Here is a 27,351-nt window from a genome sequence, read left to right as displayed (position 1 = left end):
AAACTTATTACATCCGAATCCGGTTAACGCGGTCCCGAACTGTCCGTTTACCCGCCATTTTCCGAACGACCGCGTCGCAACCGATCGATCACTCGATTATAATTCCGAAACAATATAACGAATCACGCCGGTCGTTGGCCTATTTTCACGAGAATTAGACACGGGGCCCTCGAGAATCGAAGAAACATCCCTGAATCGGTTTCAGGGTGTGTTTGCGCATGAGGGTTGCGGCTGACTGTCGTTTATTGACTGAAAATTCCTGCGCATGCGCAGAATACGTTTCTCGGAACCGTAACTCGAACTCCCACATTCGATATATCGATACTCGACATCGCGTCCGCAGTGGCAAAATTTAATTTTTGACAATGTTCTGCGTCTTAAATTATATTCACCGGTGTATTTAGCAAGATTTTAACAGGTTTTAATTACTAATTAATAAAAGAGGAAGATAATATTGGGTAGGTAGAAAGTATAGAAAAGTGAAAAGGATCAATTTGAAAAGTTCGAGGGTTGTCGAGATATCGCTGGAACGGAGACGATATCGCGACGTTGCCGCTGGAAATTTTATCAATACCACGACCGTGTAGTCGGTGACAGTCGCTCGTGAAAAGTACGCGGTCATCTGACGGGGTTGGCAGGTCAGCAGATAGCTCTAGTTCAGGAAACCAGCAGCGATCGACAAAGAATATGTGAGTAGAACAACGAAAATCTACCGATTGTGCTCGTTGGCTACGAAAAGTGGTTTTACCCCGAAGTGAAATCGAACAGCCGCGTGAAGTGATTCTATGCGGACGAATCTATATCGAACTGCCCTCGCGAATTTATAACGATTTTAACGAACAGTAGAAAGTCTGTCAAATTTGCTAGACCCTGTTGGACGAACGCGATAAAATCACTAAACTGTTAACGATATGTAAGTTTGCAACGATAACATCCACGTTCTTCGCAAAGCAACAGTAAAGCTTGATAGTCTCGTGAAATCGTCACATTTCCTCTTTCGATAGACTGACAAACGAGCAGTACGAATTTCTGTTATTTTTAATTTGTCACAACAAAAGCGAGAGGAGTAACATCTGCAGAAGAAAGAGGCATAGATCGATAGAAAAGAAACCGAGTTTAACAAGATTAAATCGCGAACTTCCAACATATATTACGAATCGTCAAAGGTGTACGATACTAATCCTCTTTATACGTTCTTACTAGCGTGCAATGGTCGATTGAAATAAAGTATGATCCACATAAAATTAAGCTTCAGCTATCGATTCGTGTCCAGTCTGAAATTTTCTTAGACAAATGTTAAGACGCAATTTCCTAAGCTTTTGTCACCAATCGATTTCGTTGCACGACCCATCCGCAACATACCAGAATTTCCGATAAAGTGCAGCAAAGCTTAAAGCAGACCGATTTCCACGATGAAATTGCGGTCATTGAATTCTGGGAGGCTTCTTTCCATCGAATTTTGTAAGCTAAACTTTCCAAGCTTATTTTCGGGATTAAAGCTTCTGAACCCAATCTTGAAATTTCTATCTCAATTTCCCCTGCAATTTATTCCTCGCAGTGGATTTAGCGAGGACGGTACGAATTTGTGGAACCCCATTATAGTACGAAATACACTCAAATAAAAACTCGACAACTAGTTGGATATCAAATTAAATTTATCCTGTAATATAAATTTACTGAAGCAGGTAAACTACAACGATCCTCCGCATATTCTAATTAGAATTACATTTAAAACCGTGTTACGAACACGATTTACATTCGCTAGATTCGAGCCGAAATTTGCATTACAATTGCAAGTAGTTAAACCTGAAATAAAGTGTACAACTTTGTAGCGTTGAATTATGATTATGAATTTTTTCCTTGGTTACCTAATGTAATTTATGCCACCGGTAATGAACGCGCCTTTGTATTGTTTAGAGCCATAACATTCTTTCTTTAAACTCATTGCCTTTATCTTCATTCACACCAAGTAGCTTTTGGAAATTTGGTGTTTTGCCAATGCGCGTAACAATCAATCGGAATACACCGAGTTATACGTTCAACTGGCAGTTTCTATATTTAGATAATCAATGACGAGCATATTCGCGGCTATTCCATGTTTCGGCTGTGGAACGAAGCTTTTTTCGGGATGCATACCTGGCTCTAAGTAGATTGTCCCTGAGAGAGTCAGACAAGTCGTAGAGCACCACTTGAACAGACTTGACTAAAGATGCTTTTTGAGAGAGAATAGCGCATACTTTGATTCGACCAAAATACTATATTCCTTTTTTAATCACGATTTTAGATTGTGTGATGCAGTTCTTACTAATAATAGTTGATATTTGTCTAAAAATATGCGACGAGGTACGTAGGCGACTTTCCATGAACTTTGCATTCGAACCTGAAGAGATAAGTTTGACGTCATACGGGTTACTTGGAGTACCCGTAAAACGGGTCGTTTTTTTCCTCTTGGTTATAAAATTCCATGGCAGAATAATCGATTTAGCTGTATCTTTCGACAACCTTGTACTATTCACGATAACCCTAAAATTAGAACAGAGACGCGAATATTCTCAGAAGGAACTTTCCACCCTTATACGACCCGAAGATTTTAGAATTCTAAGTTCTTGTACGACCAAAGTATTTGCACTGGAAAATAATTTAATACCAATAACTGTCGATATATAAGGCACTTGACCAAGGAAAAAATCCAGTGTGAACATTTTTCTCGTTTGTCCATAAAGAAATTTTGCTTCGCATAAATTATTCGATACTTTATATCGTTAAATTCCAAATGCTCGATTATACATACAGTTTCGACGTTGGAGAAATGCGAGAAAATAGAAACGATGTAAATTCTATTTATTTACCGCGATAGCGATATTGGAATAGCGGATCGATCGGCTGTTGCCACTCGGTCGTTCGATCGGCTGCCAAAAATAAAACCCGCAACCTCTTCGATCGCCTTTTAATCTGCCATCGGTGCTCGACATGTTCGGAAAGTCTGATTCATCGAACACGCACTCGGAATCGAAATGTACATTGATCGAGTTCTAACTAATGGGCAAGTGTGCCGGGGTGAGGTGCACCGATCTACAAGCGTGCATCGATACGTTCACTGCTCTGATTATGTCCCTAGATATCTCCAGACATTTTCTATAGTCTTGTACTCCTACCCCTTAGACTCCTACCTTTTAGTAATATCAGACACGTGGAAGCTTGCAAATCGACGGCTTAGAACGTATTGAAAACTGCGAACAACGAAACGCAAATACGGAGTAACGCCAACGCGAGACTATCACGATAATTAAACTAACATCCCTGTCGTTCTAGGAAAGGTCTTACGCCGCGCAAAAGGTCAGCCGCATTTACGTATGAAATATCTTCGAGCAAGATGAATCAGACTTAACCTTTTCAATTCCTATATCGTGTTACTCCGCTCGAATAAATCCAAATTAAGTCATAGATTCTGTGACGCAAAGTGTATTTTAGATACTGACCCTCTGTCAACGATGGCAGTCACTTAAGTCTTCTAACTTAAGTCTTCTGACTTATCTGATAAGGAATTTTCAAATTTAAAGTGCACACGTGTAAGAAGACAATGTAGAATCGTGTCACGAACTATGCCCTTTCGAGTTACTTTCAACCTTCAAAAAATTGCATCCCCCATAAAGCACTCGACTCGTAACTTTCGAAGAACCTTTGAAAGGTACAAATGCGTTTCACGACTTCACTGAACCATGCACTTTAACGATATCTTACGACAGCAGAAAACTCAAGTTTACGCCGAGCATTTCAATCAGAGTCCCTGCAATTTCATTACGACCGATTCGCGCAAATTTTCTTATACATAGTCTTCGAATAGCCAATAAATTTCCATATTCTCCACGGGATAATTTGCGTAGAATAATTTATGGCAGAATTTTCATGGGGGAAATTCGAAGGAGTCTGTAGGTAGTAGTAGTTCAGGAAGGAAAAACGGAAGGGATTGGATTAGTCGTCCTGAGGTTCCCATTGAATAGCCGCTTATGCTAAACTCGTCTGCTTTAAAGCTTTAATCCGCGCATCGCTATAAGCTTATATTTACACTCGAATTTCAACGTTCGAGAATTTATTTACTGTCGATTTGAATGCACTCACACGTAATCATACATTGAACATTTACGACGATAAAGATATCGAAAACTGATAACTGACGGAAATGAATTCTGTTCGCAGGGCGACCGAGGGCGGTCAAGCACCGGATGCTGCAGCAGGTGCAGGTGCAGCAGGTGCCGATGGAATCGTCGGAGGTCCCAGGACGCCTCAGCAGATCGCCTCGCAAAAACGACTGCAGGCGACGCAGGCGCAGGTCGACGAGGTCGTCGACATTATGAAAACGAACGTTGAAAAGGTCCTGGAGCGTGATCAGAAGCTTTCAGAACTCGACGATCGAGCAGGTTGGTCGACAACCTGTTTCCCCTAACCCTCGATCTCCCCATTTACGGAGATAGCGAATTTGCAAGGGAATCACAAATTCGCGTGAAATGGAAAACACACACGATGAAAAGAAGCAGCTAACAATAACTGAGCGAGGACACGCGACACGTGACGTTCATTATCGTTGTATGTCGAAAGTTTACCTACAAAGAATCCTGCATTGGTTTAGAGATTAAACCGAAGGACAAGTTGTGTCGGTTCACGTTTGTTAGAAAGATATCCTTTCATTCCTTTCCATTCATTCTGTCGCGGCATTAAAGTAGTTCGACCCTGCGCGTCCGACTGCACACTGATATCGATTACTGTGACGCTGTCGAATCGATGCCGCATGCCGTGCTACCACGGCTGACCATCGTCGATCTTTTCCACTACGCCCAGTCGGACCACACAAGCATTTTCTACTGTCGCTTAATCGTTCTGACCAAGAATCCCCAATTAGACCCGAATCACCGCTACCCACTCGCTTCATCCATGACGCGTCATCGAAAATGGGATAATTATCGAGGATACGTTCATTCATTCTTTCATTTTTTAATTGAAACGTCTCTATCGAAATTTCGTCTTACAGATGCGCTTCAGCAAGGAGCGTCACAGTTTGAACAACAGGCAGGAAAGCTGAAAAGGAAGTTCTGGCTACAAAATCTAAAGGTAACATGCTTTGTCGAGTAACATTACGTTACATAAGTTTAACCCCTTGCACTATGGCTTATTTGTCAAGCATAAAAATCAAGAGATGTCGTTCAATTTTTATAGACATTTATTGGTTCTATATTATTTGCGTGACCCATTAATGATTTCAGTGTGAAAGGAGTGAATGGGGTTGCAAGTGTTTTCGTTTAATTTTCAGTCAGTCTTATGTAACCCTTAACCCCTTGCACTATAACTTATTTGTCAGGTGCGTCAGAACTGACTAATTACAGCTATAACATTAACACAGACAAAAGAATTTGAAATGTTATTATTGATTACGCAAATTGGACTTGAACTTCGAGTACTAAAAATTCGAGTAAAATTGATCACGGCCGAAGTCTGACTCGCCAAAGTAGTGCAAGGGGATACATAAGTAAACGATTCTAATCGTTTTGTTAATCTTACAGATGATGATCATCATGGGCGTCATCGGACTCATTGTATTGGCCATTATCGTTGGTAAGTAATACGACGTATACACGCACTAATTAAAGCTAACGACACTGCCATTGTAATTGTCTAAGTGTTCTGTGTCATCTGGTCAATGTACCTCGCCACGATTTCGAACGACAGATTCGGAATTCCGTCCCTAAAGTTTGTTCAGGAGATGAAAATAATTGAGAAAAAGCCGAATCGATCGTTCTTGACTATCTGTCTCTGTCGATCTATATTTCTATGCCGAGACCGTGGGTCTCCGTGATCGAAACGATATTGTGTTTGCACGACGCAGCAAAAAAAAAAGGACGACGTCTCGAATGAAGTGTCGCCAATAAGCTTGCACGGTTATTCGAGGAATTCCTTGGACGATCAGGGATTTCTCGAGCGGTTAAAGTCTTGTCGACAGAAGCGTCACCGTGCTTCGCTTAAATTTTTGATCGTTGTTCGCGGTAACAAGAAAAGTAGAGCCATGATCACGCGAATAGTAAAGTTGTCGCGTTGAAGGTACTTTCGAATTAAGGATAAATAGAGGATCGAGAAGGATTACACGTTCTAACGTGTTACTAATTATCTCATCGCTCATCATCTAACATGTGTGAATTCTATGTATTTCTCTTTTTCGTTTAGCGAACTTCATGTAAATGCGCTGCTGGTGGAAGAGATTTGTGTGTGAGTGAGTCTGAAGGTAGAAAGCAACAAATCTGCGACATTGCGTTATTATTGTTGTCTCTCTATCTTTCTTTCTCTCTGTTTCTATATATATATACATATATATTTCCTTTTTCTGTTGTCCCTTTTTCACGTAGGACGTGTATTACGAATACCTGTGTACCGATATGTTCCCTCCTCGAATTCGTTTCCTCTCCTCTTTAAGGTGTTCCCCTTGCAAGTGCGGTTTCATAAGAATCTTTCATCTTGCCAAACACGGTAATTAAATTTCTCGGGAAATGAAATCATAGTATAACGAATTCAAGATCCTTATGAAATTAACGCTTACCATCTGTGTTATACATATACGTATTGTCTGCCTGTAATAGGTACTTGCTGGTGTATCACTATCTGTATTCTTTTGACGATCCATCCTCCGAGGCTTGTTGTACATTCATGAAACATCGATTTAATTGAAAACGACTTTCATGAATTTCTGCTAACAGCCTCAACCCCATTTTTCTTCCCAACACGACAGTGACACCACAAACATGAACAACCGAGGCCAGAATTCTATTTATTTCCGATCAGAGCCTATAAAATCACGAGGGAAATTCGACAGATGTTCTGTCGCTACGAAGCGAGAATAGAAAAAATGACCGCAGCCGGATTTTCGAACGCGATATTCTTTTAATTTTCGATCGCGTTCCAGCTTGCGATACGTTCAAAAATATTTGATAAAACTACACAAGCATTCACAGTCCGTGCCTCGTAATTACTGTTATGTGTCTGTCTGTACTTTTGGTGGTATCTTGTGTTTCCCTCCCCGAAGTTAGTCCCAGCCAGTGAATATTTTGGTGAAAAGAGGTTCGCGTGAAAAGAATTCGCAAAACAAACGACAGGACACCACGACAAATTAACAACATCAACAACGAACAACAGTAACATCTACAACAGTAACAACAAAATGAAGTCTCTAAAAAATGAAACTTTTGTTTAACCCTCACTCTTCTCTTCGGTACGGTAAGCTACAACTTTTAATGCTGCACTTTACGGTACCATTTCATTTTTAACTTCTTCGATTTCAAAGATATCAGAATTTCTTTTCTAGAGCAGACTCTTATTTTCATTTATATTCTTCATTTCTCTGCGCGCAGAAATTTAACAAAGAGCTTTAAACGATCGCTGATCGATTTCTGCGCGTAGAATTCGAAACTTCTGCATATTATCAGCATGGAATATTTCTTTTTCATACCGGTATCCTCAAACCCGAACACCGTTTCAGAATATACAAGCTACATAACATACGTGTATGTATCTCGAGAGAAATATTTTCAAATATTTCTGGGACGATCTTCACTGTGCATCGGTTACAAAGCATGCTTTTTTATATTTTGCGTTCGATAGAATGAGCATGGCTTCTTCGCTAACGAAACAAACGAAAGGAATTCGATGAAACCAGCAAATTACAGTGATCGTTGGAAGAACTTTTTGCGAGGAACGAACAAAGTTCACGGAGTAAAATATTTAAGATATTTGTATCGAACGATCAGTGTATAGACTGAGTTTTGAGAAACAGCGAGTGTTAAATGTAATCGTAAATTGCATGCGATATGCTTGCGAAATATGGATTTCTGTGTAGAAATATATGTGTTAACGATTGTTAGATCTTTCCTCGTGGACAAAAGTACGAAGTAACGCGATTCCATAGACAGGATCGAAAAATAATAAAAATCTCGGACGATTTGGAAATATTTCAAGACTTTCTATACAAATATTATCGGCACAATATTCTCGTTACTCGGATGGTGTGAAATTATTATTTTGTTCGAACTCTTTTGGAGCTTGATTTTTATTTTATAAAATATTGGGAAGTGCAAGGTTTGCAAATTTTAAGTAACCATGTCAAGATTTACCTTACTAGAATACGAGGACATAATGAACACAAACCTTTCATGAATATCGTCACCATTTTCAACGAATATCGTCACCATAAATTAAAACCGTAAGCTTTGACCTTTGTCCACGACGGTCATAGAAGATGGTGCATGTAACCTGTGTTAAAACGAAAAGATCTAGAAATGCAAACGAACGATGATCGCAAAACGCCGAAGATGAAAATTGTTGAAAACGGTCGTTCGGATAGAGACACGGATAAAAAAAAACAATCGCCTGTTGTTCTTTTCAGCGCGCGCCACCAGCGGCAGCGACTCGCAAAACTGAACACGTGAGTAAAATTAAGCCAACAACAGCAACAGCAAAATAAAAATCTAGAACCGCAGCAACCACAGGAAGGAAAACAACAGAAAGAGCGTAAGAACGATAAAATCAACAGAAACAATAAAGAAACAATAAAAAGTATCATAAAAATGGAAAGGAAAAGAGACGAAGAAAAACTGGACCGATGCAGTCGTTGACGAATTCTTGAGAAACAACCCTGAAAAGATTCCTCGAAGACTCGACGAGAAAAAAAGAGAAATTGGATCAGAGAAGAGTATTACGTTTTATCGAAGAGAGGAAAAATACAAAAAATCGTTACTCATAGTTCCTTTTGCAACTTTCATTCGAATTTCGAACAGCAGCGAGTGGACGAAGGTTGGCTCCGAAAATTCTTTCAGACAACGTACAATTATCGGTTCAACGATGAGATCTTTACATCGAACGATTAACGTCGATCAACGAAATCGATCGATCCCTCCCTTCGTCCATTTTTCGCGAATCAATCGATGGCCAGTGTGTACAAAAGATTGAAGAGAATTTAGGAAGGGGGAAAATTAAAGAAAAAAATATATATCTCGCGATACAGGGTGTCCGTGAAAACCGTGCAAGGATTCTCTTCGACGAAGGCAGAGTAGGGAATGTTCACTGTGTCCCCCTTTCCCTTCGTAAAGAAGTGCCGAATACAAATAAATATATATGTGTATAAATGTATATCGACGTTTACTTTATAAATAAAACGTGTATGAAGTTACGAGGGGGAGCGTGTGATCCAGAAGCGAGCATCGTTTTCAAGACTGGAAGATATTCCGAAAAGATACTGAGTTTTTCCTCGCTGCTTTTCTCTTCGTTCGGTTCGGACGCAAGCTCAAGAGGAGGCGACGATGCACAAGTCGGAGATCAGCGGGAAATTGGATCGCACGCTCGGTTCGTAACGTGTGTGTACATCTCGTGCTGTAAATAATATCATTTCTCCTTCACGTTCGTTCGATTACGACCAAACGCCGACAATTAACTACGCAAAATTTGTGAGCGTGTAAATGAATGAACGAAAGAAAAAGAGCGATAGAGATAGAGAGAGAAAGAGAATTGCATCCTTTGTTCTTTCGCGTATCTCTGTATCCGAACCGGGGGAAATAAAAATATATACGAATCAGTAGAAGCCTGCCTTCGTCGAAGATGGCAACGAACGTTTCCGAGCTACCTGTGACGGAACGAAAATCAGGAGAAAACGAAGAAAAATGATGCGTTGAAAAAAGAGACACGTTGCTTCGACTTGCTCGAGGCGCTTATATAGGTTCGTTTTAAGGCTTGAAGAATTATCTACAGATGTTATGTATACATGTTAAATAGTATTAATAATAATAACAATAATAATATTAATAATAATAATAATAACAATAATTATGATAATAACAACAACAATAACGATAATAATAGCGCAAGTATAATATTAACGATAACCGAACAATCTGATGACCACCATGGAATCCAACGAATCGGGTTGTTGTGGATGAAATGACCTCACATCGGAATCTAAAGAAATTGTCTACACATCTCATCTTCATGGCTGCTTCAACACCTGCGCACAATTCCACGATGATTTCGAAACATAGAATTTCATGACACGAAAGTACCACGAAATGACACAACATATCAAGGCTCAAGAAAAAGCATTTTGTTAACGATGACTTATCGATTACAGCGAAAATTCGTGCGTTGCTCATCGGCCATTTCATTCACAATAACCTATCACTCTGCAGTTTCTTTTTTTTGATACGTAGTTTCAGTATACTTTGACAGAATAATTCCATCACCCCGTTAATTGACTCGGAAGTTTGATAACCTCTTGGATTCCACGGAGGAATATCCTCTGTGTTTCTCATCGTCTAAATCGACGGATAAATATTCGGCATCGTGATTTTTCAGGATCGTCGATGGTTTTGATTTTGACGTTGACTCTCGTTTCCACCTGTAAGCGTGTTCGAATAACTCGAGTTGAAGTTTCCGAAAACGAATCCATCCAGTCCCTTTCTTCGCGATTCAGGAGATTGTTTGAAAACTAATTTTGAAATGCGATCTTATTTTTCCATACTTTGCAAAGCGCGCGAAGAAAGGGACCAGATTGCTGAAGCATCGTTGTTCTTCAAGGCGGAAAGGAGTTTACGATTTCGCTCCGAAATCGTATAGATGTTTGGAAACTATGTTTACGAACTCATTAAACGCATAGGTGTACCGTCGTGCGATACCTTGACCGTTGACGTGTTAATTATTAACGACGTTTATGACCATAATTATGCTGCTTTCAACATTGTACAGTATCGAATAAAAAGTTACAGTGCGTAGTCAGAAAACAAGACAAGCTGTAGAGAGCAAGGAAAGAAAACAGAGTGGAAACTTTTTATGCGTCAATGTTTCGAGTACGATCATGTTCAGATTCGTTTTCTTTCGTTTTTTATTTTCTATTCTTTTCGAACGATTCGAAGATCAACGAAGAGATATTCGTGACCAGAAAAAAAATAACCTCTATAAAAAGTATTACTTCACACCCACGGAGAAGAGGACCATTTTAGAACCTATTATAACTTTAACTCCACTAGGAGGTAAGAATACTAAAATTTCCCTTTCTTTTCCTTTTTGTTCATTTTCTTTGACTCCCGCTCCCGATCGGTTCAAATGGCAAGAATGCCATTTCCCTCACGATTGTACTCCGATTAAAAGGCAAACCAACAAGCAGACAGATACATAACCGTTCTTTTCTTCTGATTTAATCAACCCACAGGATTTCTTTTCTTTCTGGAAAGAACGATTTTGTGTTTGCAATCGAGTTTAGATATTTCGGAATTTATCACTCACACAGTCTCTCCTCCACACGACTTTATGATTTCAATGATTAGTAAACTCTACCTTCTCTACATAATAGGTTTAAGAAGAACCAGATCAACCCTTGCTGTATAAATGTTCTTCGTAACGATTAATCTTTCTTTCGCTGTATTTTCGTTTAAATGTATTCTATCTCCGTCTGTACCGATAAGTGATGTACAGAGTATTGCATTGGTGTAACTAGGTTTCTTTGGACCTACGTCTCTTTTGGAAATTTCAGGATTACTTAGAAATAAATTATAAATCAGAGAGTTACATCCCAGAGTTAGGCCCACTCAATACCTAGTTAGGCCAATGTACCTAAATGTCTTTGTTAATCTTCATTCGTTCTTGCCCCGCAAAGCCTTTAATACAACAGTTTTCTAACCGTGTACGAGGGTGTTTAAAAAGGATTCAGGCTGAAAAAGCAGCACACTTAATGTACATAATTAATAACAATGAATCCTCTGTTTAAACACTCTGACATTGATATTTTGACGCAAACTAATCGCATCGATTTGCCATTACAGCGAAATTCATGCCAGAATCAGCACCACCACCACCACCTTACGGTTATCCACCACCGGGAATGCCAGTACAGGCACCAGGTCCCGTTCCAGCTCCAGCGGGTGCCGCCGCATCAGGTGGATCAGGAGGCGCTAGCGGACCACAAACCGCTGGTGCAGCGTTCGTTGGCAATTTAGATGGCATTCACAGCGTGATGTAAACAGGAAAACACCTCTGCACCATACCGCAATAAGAATTTTTTCCAAGCTAATCTTAAGCGAGCAAAAATTTGTTGGCGTCGAATCAAAGCTAAAAAGGAAACTGATCCGTACCGTATACCCAATGAAACCCTTTTCGGTAGGAACTCAGGTCCGAATTTTCGGGCTTCTTTAAAAACAATAGTACTTTCATGAAAAATGTGGCGTTTAATTTACTTGCCAAATTTCGACCGGAAAGGGTGAATCCTTCGATCAATAGGTTTCTTCTGATTTCGATCTTAAGACAGAAAGAGAACATCGAACCGGTTAACAATGAAATAAACGTTTTAATCGAGGAACGAACAGCTAACGCGTTAACTGCCCCGATTGAAAAACCACTGAAAATCGATCTGCCAGGTGTTCTATCGCGATCGAACGAGTGCCCATTTTCTCCTTCCACGATCTCAATCAATCGAGTCTCGATATGCCTAAACGTGAAACGAGGCAAATACTAGTTCCTGTGAGAGCAGTTAATGTGTTAAATATACGGCTACAAACTTGAGTTTCGTGTAGCTTTTAGGAACGGCAAACGTTAAACCTATATTATATTGGTACAATAACCGATAGACTATACTGACGATACCAGACCATCCATTATACCCGTGTAAACGATTGGACAAGTGGTTCATAGAATACTAAACGTTGGTAAATTGCGGAGTACACTAGTATGAGGCAATGAGAGAAACCTAGCGATGTTACATGATGTGTACTAGGTTTTTCTCAATATATGTCGTTCTACCATTTACCTTATCGATAAAAATTTAGTATTCCATTTCCGCGATCTTGCGAGTACAATAAAGGGATGCATTCCGGTAAAGTTAGCATAGTCTACCAATGTAAGCTAGGTTTAATATAAATGTAATTTAGGCTTTAGAACGCCGATAGGGAAGAAAGTTGATCGACCCTCCAGAACGTTTATTTCCTAACAGAGATAGCAATCTATCTAGATAGAGGTATTCTTGCGTGCATCGTCGTTCTCGACTAATCGAATCTTCTCCACACGTATTCCTTCGTAGTTAATCATAGGCGAGGAGAGAGAGAGAGGTCCGGTACGAGGGAAAACGAAAGAAACCGTGGAGGATGATGCTGATCCGCTGTATCGGTGGATGAACATGCGTATCTTACGTATATACGTGTAATGTGTACATAAATTATTACAAATTGTCAATGTAAGAATGAACTATACATATATACATAATATATAAAATACATATAAATAATGTGACTTATAAATATGTAGTAAATACGAACAAGAAACCAAGAGAGCGAGAGAGAGAGAGAGATAGAGAGTAAACGAGAGAGAGAGAAAGAGAGGGAGAGAAAGAGAGATTGTTAAATTTTATTATTCTTTATTATTCACGCGGAAAGATTAGCAAATTGTCGTGAATATATTTCGAGAATCGAGAAAGATGATTTTTGCAAACTCTGTTTTTATGGATTCCGATTTATAGCTTAGGTATAATTATAACTTTCACCGTTGTTCATTCACGTGAACATCACCACCTTGAAATTGTTAGGCACTTCCGGATGTAACACCTCTACGGCCGCCGCTAGAGTTTGGGGGCTCGAAAGAACTTGCTGAAGAATTTCTGAATTTAGAGATTTTAAGAGTCGGATATTTGGAAACTTGTAGATTCGGCAAATTTCAGAATTTCTAAATTAAAAAGTTTGGAAGAGCCATGAACCTGGCAAGCGTCCTCTTTGCCCAATGCTAATGGCGGTAGTCCTTGTTCGTTCTATAGAATCGCGAATTGACGAACATGATCCGAAGATAACTTCCTTTTTTCATAAAGGATAGTTCTTGGGTTGTAAAGTATTGTATATTGTATGATAAGTTCGATGATCGACTATCAGATTATTTGTATATCTCTCGGAAACGATAATTGAAAAAAGAAACGTTCAAGGATGCGATCGTGACAAAGGTTTTCTATTATTTTTATGTGTGAAATCGCACCGAAGAAAATGCTCACTGTACTTAGTAATCACTCTAACATGTGAATTCTTTATTCGAAAAACGAGGACATAGTTCTTTCGACGATTGAAATCCTCTTTTCTTTTTGCTGGCCTAAATCCATTCAGTTTTTGAAACTATGAACATCGTAGACGAAACGATTAGTCGAAATAATTCATACTTGTACGTACCATCTTTGTGTACTCTAATAGACTTCTAACGAAACCTTAATCTCTAAATTCCGAAAATGGAGACACCGAGGATCGAGAGAAACATCTACTTGTTGTTAGAATAAAATTCAATAATCACCGCGTTGTTAACACAGGAATGGAAATAAATTTAAGCAAAATATTCGTAAAGGGTTTGCGATCGAACTTTATTGAAATAAGATTCATTTTGCTAATACTTAGTTTTCAAACTGCAATGATCGAACAATCTTTTATCCTGATAAATCGATATCTCGATGCATACCTTCCTTGCTCAAAATGCAATTAAAACGTAATCGTCCTTAAACCTTGATCCCCTCCCTTTTTCTCCGAGAAAGCTTATTATTATTGTGTCCACCACTCGAATAATAGAGGAATGATTATTTAAGAGGTTTGTAAGTACGGCGAGAATAATTATACATAAAAAGGCTTCACCACATAGGCAGTTAACATATTATTACGAAGTATAGAGATACGATTAATAATCGCGATAATTGATTCAGTTGAACGTCATTCGATTTAATGATCGAGAAATCTATGTTCATCTAGTTTTAGATGTTACTGTATATTAGTCTTAAATAAACACGATTATGACAACAACAAAATATATTTTCTACTATCTTCCTGTTCTTTCATTTTCCATCGACATTTCCTAAGCATGCTCTTCTACCATCTTAAAACTTTGAAACTTTGCAGCTTTCAAACTTCAGGTCTTGAAGATTGTGAGATTTCTTAAGAATTTTGCAGTTTCGAAATTTTGGACTTTCAGAATTTTTAAATAATATATTATGAGCTAAGTCGCGAAATTTTGTCACCCCAGAAAATAAATTTTAAAAAATGAAGATTTGATCTATGTACGGCCCTGATGGCATTCACGCTCATTCTGCCGCCTAGCGGTAGACTCTTCCATTTGTCGACCATTTGTAAACATGGCTCCGGTGAGTTTCTTTCTCGCAAAATAAATGAAAATAACTCAGGAATGTGTGAAAATCTACTGAAAATTCGATGACAATATTGTACTATGTATTGCAGTCTTCGTTTCTGTTACAATTGAATTAATAATTTTCGAAAGATCACGAAGATTTAGTTGGATATAAACTACACGACAGATCACGTCGCTTCGGTGCCTAGCACATGTGTCTTAAGTGATTAAGACATTGTTTAGTTAAAACAGTTTCAAAATGAGAAATCACATGTTTTTCAGACCACGGCGAAAAAGACTAAAGGACCGGCCATGAAAAAACAAGCCCTACGGGGTAAAGGCCAAAAGAAAAAGGTGTCCCTCAAGTTCACCATTGACTGTACACATCCTGCAGAGGACAATATTATGGACGTAGCCAATTTTGTAAGTTTCTTTTAATGTATATATGAAAACTAATGTAATTTCAATTCAGTGTTATACATATTTGAATTAAAATTTTTGTTTACTTGCACTTTAAGTACCTAAGATCTATCATAACCTAACTAGAGATTGTTTCTATGTTGATGTTTTATTTTTACAGGAAAAATACCTGCACGAAAGAATTAAGGTTTCAGGTAAAACGAACAATTTTGGCAACAGCGTCGCGTTGGAACGCGATAAGATGAAATTGTCAGTTAATAGTGATATTGACTTTTCTAAACGGTGAGCATCGTCCTTAACTTCAAAACTCCTACTTATTTTTACACAAAGAATCTACTTCTACGTATTAATTGCTTGGAGTTAGCATTATTTCCAACAAGATTACCGATATTTGCACTAATTTGATAACCTGTTTAAATAGGTACCTTAAATATTTGACAAAGAAGTATTTGAAAAAAAATAAACTGCGTGACTGGTTGCGTGTAGTTTCAAAAGACAAAGACACCTACGAATTAAGGTACTTCCAGATCAACAGTCAAGAGGATGATGATGAAGAAGATGTTGAATGAACTTTTACTTCTTAACACAATTACAGAAACATCTGTACATATTTCTATTAATAAATAATGAAAATAATTTGTTATATCTTTTAATTCATTTTCTTGAAATCCGTTCCAACTAGTTTCATATTCTATTTAAGCATATTAGTAAAACTGCTATAATCATTCTTAAATTTTATATTAAACTCTAGCAATAAATTATGTTTTGCCATTTAGAAAAGAAAATTTATAATTTATTGCGGATTGAATTTTCCCGCGAACGTGTGAATTTAAAAGTATGCGCTACCTTGCACGATGCAATGAAAAACAGAAGTCATTCTACTGAGACAACCAATTAAAGGTTCCTTTAGAGCCCAGCTTCAAGGACTCCAATTATTGTTGTTACATCAATTCTACTGTATACTTTACTTTCAAGTTTATTAAATAAAAAACATAATATATAATTATGAAACAAATTACAAACATAAAATAGTCCTACTTCTTATATTGTAACAAGTGATTCAACTATGCTTGGAAACATTTTTTTTTCTACAGATATACCCACGTGTAAAAATATTAAACATAGTTAAAAAATCTTGTCAAACATAAACTATTATTTTTCTTGGAATTCTAACATAATATTAAGTAATCTACAAAGTACAAGGTGCAACGTAGTATAATTACGATCCTATCTTATCTATCGCACACATCTGTAAAGCCATTCTTCTTCAACTGGAAATGAACGTATCGATAATGCGTAGAAATACTTTTAAGTGACTCAAATAAATTGCTTCCAGATATCGCATGATCTCTTTGTTTATTTTTCATCGAGTTTCACGAAGAAATTCAAGGGACTATTTCGTGCAAGCGTAGAGAGAAAAGTGTCCGTAGTGCGCAGACGGTCTGACGCACGGTGATTGTTGTGACAGAAGTATAGAAGAGGTATTGTGTCGCCGTCTTTCCAGTTCGGAATCAGCAAAATCCGTGTGAAATCGATAGACAAAACATCCACCCAGGGGCAGGAACAGTAAACGGTCTCGTTGAATTGCACTATTTGTGCAATTTGGAGAAAGAAAAATGAAGTTTCGTTATAAAGAGGAACACCCTTTTGAAAGGAGGAAGGCTGAGGGTGAAAAAATTCGACGAAAATATCCCGACAGGGTTCCTGTGAGTAGCTTTCAGCTACTAAACAAAGAAATTTATTCTACGTTCTGAAATCGAAATAATTATTTTGGAAAAACTAATTGACTTGTTAACAAGAACGTCTAATTGATATGGTCGGGCGAGTTTAATATGTCTGTCGATTTTATTCGTGAGATTTCCTGATCTGGAATGGAGCAAGGTCGACTATCTGCGTCGCATCTGCTTTTATTTCGAAATTTGTTCTTTTTCTTGATTCAAACGCTGATTTAGATGAAATTCGTATTAAATATTTTTATGCTTTTGCCCTCTCTCTATTGCTTCAAATCTATTGATCACACTTTCGTCCATAGTTGTAATTCATGATTGACAAAACGTGACAGGAAACAGGAAACACCTTTCCTTTCCATTAAATGCACGGGAAATTTAAACATATAATTTCTTGATAAACTTTTGTTTTATTATGCGAAATGATACTATATTGAAAATATAGACCAGCTGTTGTTGCTTTAGAGATTTGGATAAGTGTCAAATACATGTAATATCAAACACAGATTTGAAGCTGGTTTTGATCTTGACAGTGAGCCAAGTTATAAACATTCTATAGCTTAAACAGCAGGAAGGAAAAATCTGATGGAATGACTGAAAATTATATATCAATTTTTTCCTGATTATTTTAAAATATTAATTAATTACATGACCAAATGAAACACTTGTATTTGTCTTACAGGTAATTGTTGAGAAAGCACCAAAGGCTAAAATTAGTGATTTGGACAAGCAAAAGTACCTAGTACCATCTGACTTAACTGTTGGACAATTTTATTTTTTAATCCGTAAACGAATTCATCTTCGTCCAGAGGATGCTCTATTCTTCTTTGTTAACAACATCATTCCACCTACAAGCGCTACCATGGGTTCCCTCTATGCGGTAATTATAATTGATTTAATGATTACTTAAAATTGATGAAAACATTGCTGTGCAAGATTATTGTAACTTTTACAGGAACACCACGAGGAAGATTTCTTCCTTTACATGGCATACAGTGATGAGAACGTATATGGACACTAAATCACCAAACAGGAGACATTAAAACAAAAAATTCAGGCAACAAAAATTTGCCATCTGTGACGTAGTCCTTTTAGATGCTTTCGGAAGTATTAACAAAATTATATCTTTCAATCTTTTAAGTGAAACATTAAGTCTTAGCACCGCACACTAAATTAAGTTTGCTTCCTTAAGATAAATTGGACATGTTCGTCTGCCAACTATACAAATATAATTTCTTTTTTAATTACATCACTCACCGCCGATTGAGGAAGCTTAGGGTAATAAAATATAAGAAGGATTAATCAGAGCTATATTATGTGATCTTGTATCATGTCTAGCCTAATATTATAAATTTGAAAAACTGTTTAAACAAAAATGTTCTTTATATTACAAAGAATAACTAATAAATTCGCGATTCTATGTAGACATTTCATGTGATATCGTTTTCTCTTAGTTAGGCTAGTATTATATTCTATTCACATGATTTGATGTTATTCAATCACAAAGAAATAAAATGAATTTGCCAAATATTTGGTGAGGTGAAAATTTTTTGTAACGGCTGGGTGTGGGCCAATAAAAAAAGTATAAAAACAAATTGCATAAAAATAATTATTTTCCTATCCAGAACTACTTGTATCCACAATACTGTGGTAACAGGATTTATTCGCGTTTTCAGAAAGCAATTGAAACTGCACTTTATTCATAGTTAATGTGTTTTGCTCTTGGTTGATCTATTTTTAACATGTTTTCTTCAAGAACACTACAGTTTCTAACTACGGGAACAAAATACTTGTAGTTGATGTTACTGCTTTCATGAGAGAAGTCTTCAAATAAAATGGAAGTAGAAACTAATGTGACAAATATTACAAACAGTTCAGTTACTCAAACATACATTGCTTCTGCTTACAATCTCAATCAGGAAGATAGCAATTGGATTGTGACAAATTCTTTTATAATTTTTACTATGCAAACGGGTAAAACTTTTGAATATAGTATCAAAAGATATAGAGACTTTAACGTTTAATTTTTGTAGGATTTGGTATGTTAGAATCTGGATGTGTTTCTTTAAAAAATGAAGTTAACATAATGATGAAAAATGTAGTAGACATAGTACTTGGTGGATTGACTTATTGGGCATTTGGTTTTGCTATGAGTTTTGGGTCAAATAGATTAACTAATCCTTTTATTGGTATGGGCGAATTTTTGATAGATCCTTCTATAAACGACAAACTTATGGGTCCAAAATGTGCTGCATTTTTGTTCCAATTAAGCTTTGCAACAACTTCAACCACAATCGTCAGTGGGGCTATGGCCGAACGGTAATCTTGAAAAATAACGAAGAAATTTAGTTTATTTTATTTGAACACTGTGTTCACAGATGCAATTTTAAAGCATACTGCTTATTTTCCTTCTTAAACACTATTGTATATTGTGTGCCAGCTGGATGGATATGGAGTGATCATGGGTTCTTACAAAAATTAGGTGCTGTTGACATTGCTGGTTCAGGAGCAGTTCATCTTGTTGGGGGCACTTCTGGTAAACTAATGTGAATCTTTTATTGAAATATTTATAGTTTCAATACTACTTTATTGCAGCACTTGCATGTGCCATTATGTTAGGACCAAGACTAGGCAGATATGACAATGGAACTGATCCATTACCTCTTGGATGTCCAGTTAATGCTATAATGGGTTTATTTGTACTTTGGTAAAGTATACAAAAAATCTATTTCTAGAAATTATGGAAGGGATTAACAGGTAATAATAATTCAAGGTGGGGCTGGTTAGCTTTCAATAGTGGTAGTACTTATGGTGTTAGTGGACAACGATGGCAATATGCTGCTAGATCAGCAATTTCAACCATGTTAGCTAGCATGGGAGGTGGTTTAATTGGATTAGGTTTTAGTTTATGTAATTCAAATGGAATTGATATTCTAAGTCAGATAAATGGTATCCTTGGTGCACTGGTTGCAGTTACAGGTGTGTTTCAGGAAAATGACAATTTATCATTAGTAAAAGACAATTTTTTGTTTAACCATTGTTTTTGCAATGTCAGTCAGGCGGTTGTTTCCTTTATAGAGCCTGGGAAGCTATATTTATTGGAATGGTTGGTGCTTTCATCACATGCTTCATAATGCCACTACTAGATAAAATGCATATTGATGATCCTGTTGGAGCTAGTGCAACACACGGTTTTAATATTTATTCCCCTTTTTTGATTCCACTTATTTCTTTCTCTTGTAATTTCTTAACTATTTGACCTTTAATACAGGTGCAAGTGGAATGTGGGGAATCATTGCTGTTGGTCTATTTGCAGACAACCCATATCCTCTTAATACTACTAAGGGAAGGAAAGGGCTGTTCAAAGGTTTACAATAATAAGTTCTTCTGCTCCTTTAAAGAAATATATTTCATGGAAAATATTTGCTTTTGTAGGAGGAGGTTGGTACTTATTAGGCATACAATGTTTAGCTGTTATATGTTTAATGTTTTGGAGTTTTCTTACATCTGTAATTTTATTGTGGGTAAGTCTTATAATATATCATTTAAAGAGATTCTCTAAATTGAAACTCATATAATAACTCATTTAGTTATTATTTCACTATTTCAGTTTATTAACAAAATTATACCAATTAGAATGGGTGTTCAAGATGAACTTCTAGGTGCAGATTTAGTAGAGCATCGTATAAGACATATGCAGGTTTTTATTATATAATTATAATTTAAAGATTTCACAGGGTTTATTGTTAACATTTCTAGATCGGAGTAAGCAGAGCTATGTCCGCTCTTCGTCCACTTTCTCAAGAACATGAGTTAAAAAACGTGCATCCTGTAGGAATTAACCCAGGTAAGATATATGGTTAATAAATATTACTTATAAACTAATCATACAAATCGATTTGTAATAGGTCACGATTCATATATCGAAAAATACAGTCGCAAAAATCGCTTGAAATACAAAAAACGGTTTTCTATTGGAAAAAAGTTGTCGAAAATCCCTCAAACAAATACAATTACTGATATTGTATTGAATGGAAATAATAAGCCAAATTTCGCTTGGATGGATTAATAGTTGTTAATACTTTATAACAATTTATCGAATGTTGATTTATTAGAAACGTATAAATGTATTCACGTACACGTTCTAACACAGATCACACATTGTTATGACACATACAATATACTCACGCTCTTTAATAAATAATCAAGATCTTACACAGTTATATGTATGAAAATTATGCACGCTAATATATAAAGAAATAATCCTGCTGAAAAATCACAGACACAGTACATGTATGTAATATATCTATACTTTTAATGGCTCAATAAGTAGCATGGCACATATACAGAACTTACTTCTATCATTAGTTAATTTAAAATAAAATATTGTTATGAAAAGTTATTTGCTGTCTTTACTTGTTAAGGACGTAATGTCGGACGTTTCGCTATACTATTATAGGCAGGAATCGAAGATCGTAGTAACAGATATTCACAAAATAACAATTTCATCTACCTTATTCAATGTTCTTGAACATCAAAATTCTATTTACAAATTTATGGTACTCATGTTAGTAAATGCAAACAATGGCTATTCTTAAAACTGTCATTATTAGACACAGTTTTAAAGGAATACTTCATAGCTCTTTAATTACTAAGTTTGCTTAAATATATGATCTAGTATATGTAGGAACATATACTCTCGAAATGAACACACGTTTACGCTTATACAAAATATGATATAGAAAAAAAAATTCTACTCCTCTAGTAAATACTTGTAGCAAGGTCGATATTTTAAAGTTACAGAAGACCAATGCATTGCAAACGCAAAATTTGTCAGTATCTACAGTTCCTGTAATCATTGCTATTATATGCTACTTAAAGCCCATTGAGAAACTTCTGTTGGCAGTCCAGGATAATTTTTCACAGCTTCCATAATTTGTTGAGGTGTAAGTAAAAATTTATAATACTGATACTCTTTCTCAACTTTGGAATTCACTCCTCCCACTGGCATCAAGAATTCTAAATTCTGTGGAAGTTATGTGCATGACTAGTTATTCAAACTTTACAACTACAAAACTATCATATTTATAATTCTTACCTTAATGTGTTCAAAAGCTTTCATAATAACAGGCTTCTGAACACTTTGTATAGAAGAATTCTGATTAGCAAATTTAACATATCTATTATAAATTGCTTCAAAATTAAATGGTTCTCCATCATAAATCTCTGTTTCATGTTTCATTGCTATTATCTAAAATGATAATGTAATAAGTATGTTTTGTCAAAAAATAAAAACTAAACCTAGTACACTTACTAAACACATCTCTACCACAGACAATCCCTCAAGCATTAATATTTTGTCATCTTGAGAAAACATTTTACTTGCTTCTACAAAATCATTCACTTCTAATCTCTGATGCTTTTCGGATAATGTGGAAACCACAAGTGCTAAAAAATTTCTAAAGCTTCTTTCGCTTACATCAATTTGATATAATCTTTTTAACAAGTTCACCACAGTAGCATTGGTGACTAGACTTTTTATATATTCATTCCACATTGATCCAAATTGTGGATCTATTGTACAATCATCATATTGCTGTTCTATCCTATTTACATTTTCATCGTCTGGAAGACTGAGAAGATGTTCAAATAGCTCTAAACGACTATCAAAGCCAGATGTTGGTTGTTCTGAGGATGATGTATCACCAGGAAATAAAAATATCTGTCTATGAGAAAATCTTGATTTTACCCTTTTCTCTAAAAGCTCTATAACATCCAATCTACAAGTCATTCCTATCACGCATACTGGTGCCTACAGAAGGATAAACTAATTTTATGAAAACTTAAAATAAACAATAATTTAACATTTCATCAAATACTTACTTGTGCAGATTGAGCAATATCAAATAAATTATACAACAAAGTTTGATTGTGATGTTCACAAAACAAGTCAAATTCATCTAATATAAAGATAACTGGTTTTGAATGTTTTTTATCTCCTGATTTCAAACAGTCAAGTAGAAAGCTTAAATTTTCAGCAAATGTACCAAAAACTTTATCGCCAACTACATTTTCTAACTGCATTTGACGAGTTGCATCTTTTAATGCCAAACGATCATCAGTATGAACTAAACCATGAAGATTCACTATCAATGCATTTTCTTTAAAACTTTTTATAGAAGACAATTCTTTTAACACACTGTTCATCAACTAAAACAACAATTATCCATAAGGACACATCTTATAGTCAACAATATCATCATTTATTTGAATCAAAAAGTTGAACTTACTGTGGTTTTTCCACTACCTCTAGGTCCAATTAACAAAGCAGAATTACTTTCACCCATATCTACTGTACGCTTTAACAACTCTAATACATGTAGGCGTTCTTTAACATGATGCCTAAATTTTGTTTCAGGACACATAATTTTACGTTTTAAATATTTCCTTGTCAATAAAATCATATTATCTTGAAAATCAATTGCCATGCTTTTCTTTTTATTCATACTGTCTCTTCTCTGAAACGCGCCAAAAATTTATTACCCGTTTACTTAAAAATTACTCTTAAATAATTGAAAATACGTTAAATATCAATAACAGACTTAAAGTTCCTTGTCTATTAAATTAATTCGTTTATGTTTTCATTTATATCATAATTTTATAATGCACTTTTATTAAGCCACAATCTGACGACAGAATGCAGCGTCTTTAATTAATCAAACACAACCTATTAGTCTTTGAAATAGACATACGTAAAACCTTTAGAACATACTTGCTTAAAAGTTGAATTCACTTAAATAGATTTAGTATTGATCAACCAAAAGAAAGATCAAAATATATACTTCTACCAGTTCTAAATTAATAAAAAAAATATAAAATCTTCAGGTTACAAAGCGCTGGAACTGGATTGTTTACAAAACAAACATGGAAGACGGAGAACCCAAAACAGACAAGAAAAATTGCACGTTTTTATTCAAAAGAAGAAAAATTCGAAGTAGCGCAGCCAGGAAACGTAAAGCGACGAACGAGGAAGATGGTACGTGTATTCAAGAAACACTAAATTTCTTTCTATTCTTCTAATAAACTGTAATTTCATTATATAAATTTGATTAGTATCATTTATAGGTTATACATCGTTCATACGAATATTTACGTATTTCCTATGTTTATCTTTTAAACAGAAAGCAGTGAAGATGAAACTACAGTAGTTAAAAAGGAAAAGAAACAGGATGATCATAATCCTATGAAACAAAGTGTGAGTATCAAAATTACATGCGTTATATATAATCTTTATTAACGAATAATGAAGCTTTATTTATATCTAAAAAAAGATTTAGATGTTAATAAATATAGAAGCTTTTTGTAAATATAGTGTTTTGCAGACTAATACAAGAAGATTGAAAGGTCAACAAAAAGCCAGTGACAATGATAACAGCGAAGAGGAAAGTATCACTGTCTCTTACAAAAGTAGTAGAACTCCAATGCCAGCTGGGCCAAGCGATCAAAGGGCAACTGCAATTTTGGAAACAGAGACAGAGAAGGACAAAGATGCTCAGGCTTTATTTGAAAAGGCTCAAAAGATAAATGAAGTAACTATAGAAATAATGAAAATGATAGCTATTTAAGATATCATGGAATTACATAGTATATATTTTAGGAACTAGAAGGGAAGGAAGATGATAAAATCTATAGAGGTTTGAATAATTATGCTCAGTACTATAAGAAAAAAGATACTGCAGCTGGAAATGCTTCCAGTGGTATGGTACGCAAGGGACCAATTCGTGCACCATCTAATTTAAGAGCAACTGTTAGATGGGATTATCAGCCAGATATATGTAAAGATTACAAGGAAACTGGATTTTGTGGTTTTGGAGGTACTTTGTTTAATACTGCATGAACCAGTAGACAGAGTATCAGAAATAATAACTACAATTTTATGTTTAGATAGCTGTAAATTTCTTCACGATCGGTCGGACTATAAGTTAGGGTGGCAATTGGAAAGAGAAGCTGCCACAGGAGAATATAACAACAGTGGAGACGAAGATGATAAAAAATATGAAATCGATAGCGACGAAGAAACATTGCCATTCAAATGTTTCATTTGTCGAAATAGTTTTACAGATCCCATTATTACAAAGTATGCATAGCTTATTAAGTGATTCGATTAATAAGATTTAACATACTATCAATTAAACTGTATAAATTTCTGTTTCAGGTGTAAACATTATTTTTGTGAAAAATGTGCTCTGGATCACTATAAGAAAAGCACAAGATGTTATATATGCAATGTACAAACAAACGGTGTATTTAATCCAGCTAAAGAGCTGATTGCAAGGACAAAGATGGAAGAGAAGGAAAGAGCTATGGAAGAAGACGAATGTTCTGATGAATAATAAAGCATATTTTCTCCAAGAAATAGTTATTTCTTATTGAACAGTTATAATTTTAAAAATCATGTAAAACTAAAATCCTATATACATAGCCTTTTTGAATTTTAATCAAACAATTGTTTATCAATTTTTAAATTATTTAATAAAATAACAAATTTTTGGTCAAAATTTGGCCAAAATTGAAAAGAAATTAAACATGAAAAGATGATGTAAATTAATAAACCCATTCTTTAATAAAAGTTTAGATTTGGAAGATCTTTTCTATGAGCCATTCTACAAACACTCGAGTTTGACGTCGAAGGGGTCGAGGGGTGACTCAGTGGTACCTGCTATATAGGGCGAAGGTGATTTTAACGGCTCGTAGTTGTTCCTTCAATCGATACACGCGCAGTGTTGTTTGCTTCACAGTAGCGAAAATGTTAGTGAGCTCGTTGTTCTCTGCGAGCATCCAAAAAACGTTTTTGGACAAAGTGTGAAATGCCCTAAAATCACATTGCCGCGATATATGATTTGTGAAGCGATAAGAATAGATCGTAAAATAAAATAGTGTCGCTGAAAACTCGAGAATTTCCGTGTCCGCGCTTTGCCGTCCGTTCATTGATTTCCAAGAAAACATGCCGCGCGCAAAAAGAACCCTTCAATTCTAACGTGATTGTTGTGCCAGCAAAAACGATATCGTAAAAGTGCGTATTCCTATCAAACGATCGTAGACAATGTAATGTTAGTGTTCACGATTGAAGTCAATCTCAAACTCGTTCGTCGATAATCACCGGTCAGTTGAAGAAGACCTGGTCATCACGAACGGGGTAACATTGCGTTAACCGCGAGGTGACTTTTTAATCGAATCATGATCATTAAAATTCTGCTGCATACGTAATTCGTTATCCAATTCGAAACAAATGGATTTGAATTGTCCACGAATAACAATTTCTATCGAGCTAATATCCAAACGTAATAACATTATTATCACATCATGAAATGATACGTCGAAGAATTTAATACGAAGAGGAACAGTAATCGAAACTCATCAGTTCTGGGAACAGCTGTTACCAAGATTTCTACAGTAGCACAGTGTAACTGATATGACAATGAAAAGTGGAATCGCATTTCCATCGTCAAAACGACAAAATTATTGCACCCGGTTAGACGATAACTGTTCCTCGTAACCAAACTAGACGAACGCCTCGGATCGAGTAATGCTAATTGAGCCATCTGTAACGACTTCGAAATCATTTAGCCGGAAACGATAATTCGGAAGGTGTTACGTTTCACGGAAATCTTCTATTAACCAGGTACGATATATAGTTGCGCGTCAGGTTATTTTAATACCCTGCGACACCCAGGCCGTCCCATTGAAATCTAGATACGTTATTACGCTTGACAACGCAGCACGTCAGACTGTGTAACTCCTAATTAGCGATAATCACCAATTAAATACGGTTATCATGTGCGCATTACTCTCGGTGCGTATCGTAACGACAGTCATTGCGCACGGAGGTCGGAGTTTCTGTACGAACACACACGAAGCTGTGTAGGGTGGTAGCGCGAGTCAGAGACCGACGGAACAGCGAACCTCGAACGCTCGAAATTTTCTGTTTATGCGTCACACGTACGACGTATATACATAAATTCAACGAGTGCAGTCTTTAAACGCGTCG

At 36.2% G+C, this 27,351-nt stretch overlaps 7 protein-coding genes and 1 long non-coding RNA gene across 9 annotated transcripts in view; 6 read left to right on the top strand and 2 right to left on the bottom strand.

Moving 5' to 3' along the window:
* Positions 1–27,351, bottom strand: part of Syb (Vesicle-associated membrane protein synaptobrevin) — a 30,985-nt gene that overhangs the window by 1,986 nt on the left and 1,648 nt on the right. The window lies entirely within an intron of this gene.
* Positions 531–14,839, top strand: nSyb (neuronal Synaptobrevin). The gene is made up of 5 exons (XM_012284302.2): positions 531–689; positions 4,198–4,418; positions 5,027–5,106; positions 5,556–5,607; positions 11,844–14,839. Coding segments are annotated over exons 1-5 (552 nt in total). The 5' UTR covers positions 531–687; the 3' UTR covers positions 12,041–14,839.
* Positions 6,278–10,172, top strand: LOC143265063 (uncharacterized). Its single transcript, XR_013039184.1, has 2 exons — positions 6,278–7,257; positions 8,423–10,172. It is a non-coding gene; the product is annotated as an uncharacterized LOC143265063 (long non-coding RNA).
* Positions 15,071–16,212, top strand: LOC100882365 (large ribosomal subunit protein eL22). Its single transcript, XM_003702750.3, has 4 exons — positions 15,071–15,172; positions 15,439–15,579; positions 15,737–15,858; positions 15,998–16,212. The coding sequence occupies exons 1-4, from the start codon at positions 15,164–15,166 to the stop codon at positions 16,143–16,145; spliced, it is 420 nt and encodes a 139-aa protein (XP_003702798.1). The 5' UTR covers positions 15,071–15,163; the 3' UTR covers positions 16,146–16,212.
* On the top strand, positions 16,909–18,898 carry Atg8a (GABA type A receptor-associated protein autophagy-related 8a). The gene is made up of 3 exons (XM_003702751.3): positions 16,909–17,282; positions 17,986–18,183; positions 18,259–18,898. Exons 1-3 carry the CDS (start codon positions 17,193–17,195, stop codon positions 18,322–18,324), a joined length of 354 nt encoding a protein of 117 aa, XP_003702799.1. The 5' UTR covers positions 16,909–17,192; the 3' UTR covers positions 18,325–18,898.
* Amt (Ammonium transporter) lies at positions 19,015–24,557 on the top strand. Of its 2 annotated transcripts, XM_076534854.1 has the most exons (12): positions 19,015–19,277; positions 19,337–19,622; positions 19,682–19,839; positions 19,899–20,010; positions 20,077–20,282; positions 20,363–20,494; positions 20,575–20,670; positions 20,739–20,827; positions 20,914–21,003; positions 21,063–21,150; positions 24,189–24,339; positions 24,485–24,557. In XM_076534854.1, the coding sequence occupies exons 1-11, from the start codon at positions 19,139–19,141 to the stop codon at positions 24,299–24,301; spliced, it is 1,509 nt and encodes a 502-aa protein (XP_076390969.1). In that variant the 5' UTR covers positions 19,015–19,138; the 3' UTR covers positions 24,302–24,339; positions 24,485–24,557. The 2 variants fall into 2 exon arrangements, with proteins under 2 accessions (XP_076390969.1, XP_012139689.1); XM_012284299.2 differs by lacking the exons at positions 24,189–24,339; positions 24,485–24,557 and adding an exon at positions 21,212–22,838.
* On the bottom strand, positions 21,396–23,809 carry Orc4 (origin recognition complex subunit 4). The gene is made up of 5 exons (XM_003702752.3): positions 23,594–23,809; positions 23,187–23,513; positions 22,618–23,115; positions 22,402–22,554; positions 21,396–22,329 (listed from the first exon to the last, which is right to left on the bottom strand). Exons 1-5 carry the CDS (start codon positions 23,807–23,809, stop codon positions 22,168–22,170), a joined length of 1,356 nt encoding a protein of 451 aa, XP_003702800.2. The 3' UTR covers positions 21,396–22,167.
* Positions 24,485–25,896, top strand: mdlc (RING finger protein mdlc). The gene is made up of 5 exons (XM_076534865.1): positions 24,485–24,558; positions 24,676–24,892; positions 24,961–25,177; positions 25,248–25,440; positions 25,519–25,896. The coding sequence occupies exons 2-5, from the start codon at positions 24,785–24,787 to the stop codon at positions 25,694–25,696; spliced, it is 696 nt and encodes a 231-aa protein (XP_076390980.1). The 5' UTR covers positions 24,485–24,558; positions 24,676–24,784; the 3' UTR covers positions 25,697–25,896.

Source organism: Megachile rotundata, chromosome 8 (genome assembly GCF_050947335.1).
Source record: "Megachile rotundata isolate GNS110a chromosome 8, iyMegRotu1, whole genome shotgun sequence".
In the NCBI taxonomy this organism is placed as follows: Eukaryota; Metazoa; Arthropoda; class Insecta; order Hymenoptera; family Megachilidae; genus Megachile; species Megachile rotundata.
This window is presented reverse-complemented; position numbering and strand designations above follow the sequence as displayed.

Excerpts from the sequence above, each read along its gene's own strand:
- nSyb (XM_012284302.2), top strand. Across the intron at positions 4,419-5,026 it reads AGAACTCGACGATCGAGCAG|ATGCGCTTCAGCAAGGAGCG; the intron begins GTTGGTCGACAA and ends TTCGTCTTACAG. Across the intron at positions 5,107-5,555 it reads TCTGGCTACAAAATCTAAAG|ATGATGATCATCATGGGCGT; the intron begins GTAACATGCTTT and ends TTAATCTTACAG.
- LOC100882365 (XM_003702750.3), top strand. Across the intron at positions 15,580-15,736 it reads TTATGGACGTAGCCAATTTT|GAAAAATACCTGCACGAAAG; the intron begins GTAAGTTTCTTT and ends TTATTTTTACAG. Across the intron at positions 15,859-15,997 it reads GATATTGACTTTTCTAAACG|GTACCTTAAATATTTGACAA; the intron begins GTGAGCATCGTC and ends CTGTTTAAATAG.
- Atg8a (XM_003702751.3), top strand. The coding sequence starts at position 17,193 with ATGAAGTTTCGTTATAAAGAGGAACACCCTTTTGAAAGGAGGAAGGCT. Across the intron at positions 17,283-17,985 it reads AATATCCCGACAGGGTTCCT|GTAATTGTTGAGAAAGCACC; the intron begins GTGAGTAGCTTT and ends TTTGTCTTACAG. Across the intron at positions 18,184-18,258 it reads CCATGGGTTCCCTCTATGCG|GAACACCACGAGGAAGATTT; the intron begins GTAATTATAATT and ends TAACTTTTACAG.
- Amt (XM_012284299.2), top strand. The coding sequence starts at position 19,139 with ATGGAAGTAGAAACTAATGTGACAAATATTACAAACAGTTCAGTTACT. Across the intron at positions 19,278-19,336 it reads AATTTTTACTATGCAAACGG|GATTTGGTATGTTAGAATCT; the intron begins GTAAAACTTTTG and ends TAATTTTTGTAG. Across the intron at positions 20,283-20,362 it reads TGCACTGGTTGCAGTTACAG|GCGGTTGTTTCCTTTATAGA; the intron begins GTGTGTTTCAGG and ends AATGTCAGTCAG.
- Orc4 (XM_003702752.3), bottom strand. The coding sequence starts at position 23,809 with ATGAATAAAAAGAAAAGCATGGCAATTGATTTTCAAGATAATATGATT. Across the intron at positions 23,514-23,593 it reads GAGGTAGTGGAAAAACCACA|TTGATGAACAGTGTGTTAAA; the intron begins GTAAGTTCAACT and ends TTGTTGTTTTAG. Across the intron at positions 22,555-22,617 it reads CTGTGGTAGAGATGTGTTTA|ATAATAGCAATGAAACATGA; the intron begins GTAAGTGTACTA and ends TTATCATTTTAG.
- mdlc (XM_076534865.1), top strand. The coding sequence starts at position 24,785 with ATGCCAGCTGGGCCAAGCGATCAAAGGGCAACTGCAATTTTGGAAACA. Across the intron at positions 24,893-24,960 it reads AGGCTCAAAAGATAAATGAA|GAACTAGAAGGGAAGGAAGA; the intron begins GTAACTATAGAA and ends TATATATTTTAG. Across the intron at positions 25,441-25,518 it reads ACAGATCCCATTATTACAAA|GTGTAAACATTATTTTTGTG; the intron begins GTATGCATAGCT and ends TTTCTGTTTCAG.